Source organism: Penaeus vannamei, chromosome 30 (assembly GCF_042767895.1).
Source record: "Penaeus vannamei isolate JL-2024 chromosome 30, ASM4276789v1, whole genome shotgun sequence".
NCBI lineage: Eukaryota > Metazoa > Arthropoda > Malacostraca > Decapoda > Penaeidae > Penaeus > Penaeus vannamei.
In genome coordinates, this window is record NC_091578.1 from 2,996,732 (window position 1) to 3,000,272 (window position 3,541).

At 50.8% G+C, this 3,541-nt stretch overlaps 1 protein-coding gene across 1 annotated transcript in view; it reads right to left on the minus strand.

The window, feature by feature from the left end:
- Positions 1-3,319: 3,319 nt before the first annotated feature.
- Positions 3,320-3,541, minus strand: part of LOC138867405 (CREB-regulated transcription coactivator 2-like) — an 18,946-nt gene continuing 18,724 nt past the window's right edge. The window contains exon 4 of the mRNA XM_070142789.1: positions 3,320-3,461. Coding sequence (XP_069998890.1) covers positions 3,320-3,461 — 142 coding nt within the window. The remainder of the gene's footprint in view (positions 3,462-3,541) is intronic.

Below are 3,541 nucleotides of genomic sequence, written 5' to 3' on the forward strand. Positions count from 1 at the left end.
AAAGCGAGATTTGAAGAAACACCCCTAATCCCGGGGCAACTGCGACGAGAATATGCAAAACGGATGAGACAAAATCCAGTTAACCTCGCGGAGGGAAAAGAGAAACAGCAGGTAAGTCGAGAGGAAAGAAAAGAGCAGCGAGGGGAGGGGGGGGGAGGGAGAGGGAGAGGGAGGAAAAAGGGATGTCGACTAATCCTATGATCTCGCCCCGCGCCTTGTACCGCTTAGGCGCACATGCTCGCGAGGTGCGCGCCCGCCGCTGCCCGCCCTCGGGGCACGCGCCGTCGGCCTGCCCGCCGCTGCAGGTTCTCTCGGCAGGGCATGCGGCCGGGAGCCCTACATTCCACGGGGCATGTCGACGCGATTCTCTGTCTGTCTGTCTGTCTGTCTGTCTGTCTGTCTGTCTGTCTGTCTGTCTCTCTCTCTCTCTCTCTCTCTCTCTCTCTCTCTCTCTCTCTCTCTATCTCTCTCTCTCTCTCTCTCTCTCTCTCTCTCTCTCTCTCTCTCTTCTCTCTCTCTCTCTCTCTCTCTCTCTCTCTCTCTCTGTCGGGGCATGTCGATGCGATTCTCTTCTCTCTCTCTTCTCTCTCTCTCTTCTTCCTTCTTTCTCTTCTTTCTTCTCTCTCTCTCTCTCCTTTCCTCCCTCCCTCTCTCCCTTTCTCCTTCTCTCATTTAACATTTACACCTCTCCCTTTCTTCTCTCTCCTTCATTAATTTATTTTTTCTTTTTTTTTTTTTTTTTTTTTCTTTCTTTTCTCTTCCTTTCTTCTCTCCCCTTTCCTTTTCCCTTCCCCTTTTTCCCTTTTTTCCCTTTTCCTTCCCTCTTCCTCCTTTTTTTCTTCCCCCCGGGGCATGTCGATCGATTTCCCTTTTTCTCCCCTTTTCTCTTTTCTCTTTTTCTTCTCTCTCCCACCGCAAGTAAACACGTAGCCTAGCTTGTATAAGTCTACATCAAAACAAGCGCGCATCACTTCTACCTCCACAGGAACGCGAGCGCGCATAAGCGCCGAAACTCACGCCAACGCCAACGGGAACCATTCCTCCATCTTCACTACAAACAACAGCTCTACATATATCACACGAGGAAAAATAACAAAAAGAGAAAGAGCCAAAAAAAAACAGCGGGGTTCAAACCAGAAGCCGCCCACCCGCCCATCCCTCACCCAATCCCATGATGATTCCGGGCCGCCCAGCGCACGGACCGATTTACTGATTTACGTCTCGAGACAAAAGCAACTCCTCGATTCTTCTTCTTCTTCTTCCTCCTCCTCCTCCTCCGCCGAGACGACAAGGGCGCGTTTCTTCCCGACTGATTTTCTTATCCGATTCTCCCGCTCGAGCGACAACTCTCCCTTGAATTGGTTCGGCGCTCGAGCGGCAAGGAGAGACAACCCCTTGAAAAGAGTGGAGGGGAGGGAGAGGGGAGGGAGGGAGAGGAGAGAGGGGGAGGAAAGGGGGAGAAGGGGGAGGGAGAGGAAGAAGGAGAAGGAGAGAATGAGGAGGAGGGAATAAGGATTGAGAGAGGGAATAAGGGCGGAATGGAGAAAGGGATGTAGGGTGGGTTAGGGAGAAGGGGCAGGAGAAAGTTTGAGGGAAAGAGAGGAAGGGAGAAGGAGGGAAAGGGAGAGAGAGAGCAGTGGACGAAGAATCGGAAATAGAAGAAAAAGGAGAGACAATCAGAGAATGCAATGAGAACAAGGAAAAGAAAATGAATAAGAGAGAGAGAGAGAGAGCAGAGAGAGAGAGAGAGAGAGAGAGAGAGAGAGAGAGAGAGAGAGAGAGAGAGAGAGAGAGAGAGAGAGAGCGCAAAGGCAGCCAAACGCACACAAACACCAAATAATGAATCTGTCCTTCGTTGGCAATCAAAACCCTTCAAGGGAAAATTTGCATACAAAATTACCGTACACTGAGCTCACCCTGTGACTTCCCACGATCGTTCGGGGAAAACAACACAAACAGTCACGAATCGTTACAAAGGGCAGGATACGGCGCTGGTTCTGCTGGTTCGAGGCTTCGAAACCAAACGAATCCATAACACACAAAAGACCCACATCGGCTCCGGTTGCGAAACAGGACTCGAAATTTAAAATAAACGACAGGAAAGAAAGGGAAAAAAAATCTCACCTCGAGGAACGGACACATCAAAACTAATCACAATAAATCAATCTAAAAGCAGCAGAAAAAAAAAAAACACGATACCATAAACCCATTCGAGAGCGACCAAAAGCATCGAGAAATGGAACGATTCGCCGTAAAGAACCCCACGGAGCTTCGAACTGAAGAATCGATACAGCGAAGCCATCGACTCTCAAGAGGGAATCCGGGACGCGAAAGCACACGAAACATAATGGACGATGGCGAAGGCGGGCAACCAAACCTCTCGCGGAATGTGACTTCACAGGAATCGGCGGAGAACATTAACCGACAACAAGGACGGAGGCTGGGGGAGGGGGGAGGGGGAGGGGCGGGGAAACAGAGACAAATAAACAGACCGACAGACAGACTTGACTGACCCCCGCCTCATACATACACACATACATAAATAGACTAACAGAGAAAGAGGGGGAGAGGGAGAGAGAGAGAAGGGAGAGGAGGAAGGAGAGGGTGAGGGTGAGGGTGAGGGAGGGTGAGGGGGAGGGGGGAAAAGGGGGGGGGGGGGGGGGGAGAGAGAGGAAGGGAAAAAGGAGAGAAAGAGGGAAGAGAGAGAGAGAGAGAGAGAGAGAGAGAGAGAGAGAGAGAGAGAGAGAGAGAGAGAGAGAGAGAGAGAGAGAGGAGAAACTAAAAGAGCGCGAGAAGAAAAGACTGCCAAAGAGACAAAAAAGAGAACGAGAGGAGAAAGAGAGAGATAAAGCGAACGAGCGAGAGGAACGGCCGCCGACTGCGTGCGGGACAAACACCAGCGTGGAGATCGGGGACGAGATGTAAACATGCGCGCCAACCGTTTCCAGTATGAGATGGTATGTAAACATGCACGTCGCCTGTAATGGTATGCAGGCAGTATGCGCGGTAGTTCCGGCCCTGAGCGAGGGGGCAATTCCCAATTCCCAACTTAAATCCAGAGCTTTATCAACCGCAACAGTAGCAATTGCAGGTTTGCAGGCAAGTTCCCCCGCCGTCATTCCGGAAAGAGAATTCCCACACACGCACACGCACACACCCAAAAGGCCAACCAAGCTCTTACACACTTGAATTTACGACGCTAAGTGGATCGCATGACATGGGGATGGGGGGAGGGGCGGAGGGGCGAAGGGAGAGGGACCGTAGCACAAATTCCCACCAACGAATTGACCTTCAAAATCGTTTTTTTTTTATTTCGAGATTAGGACGAAGGCCAGCATCCGAAAATATTGCAACGCGCCATATAGATAAACCCATACACAGGCTCAACGAATTCCAACCTGAAGACCGCATTTGTGAACCGTACATGCAAATCTATCGGCCTGTCTATCACCCGAACACACCTGCAGGCGCGCACAGGCCTTTTAACATAAAGGCAAATGCATTATCGGGCGGCCACGGTAGAATAATCATCTCCAATTTC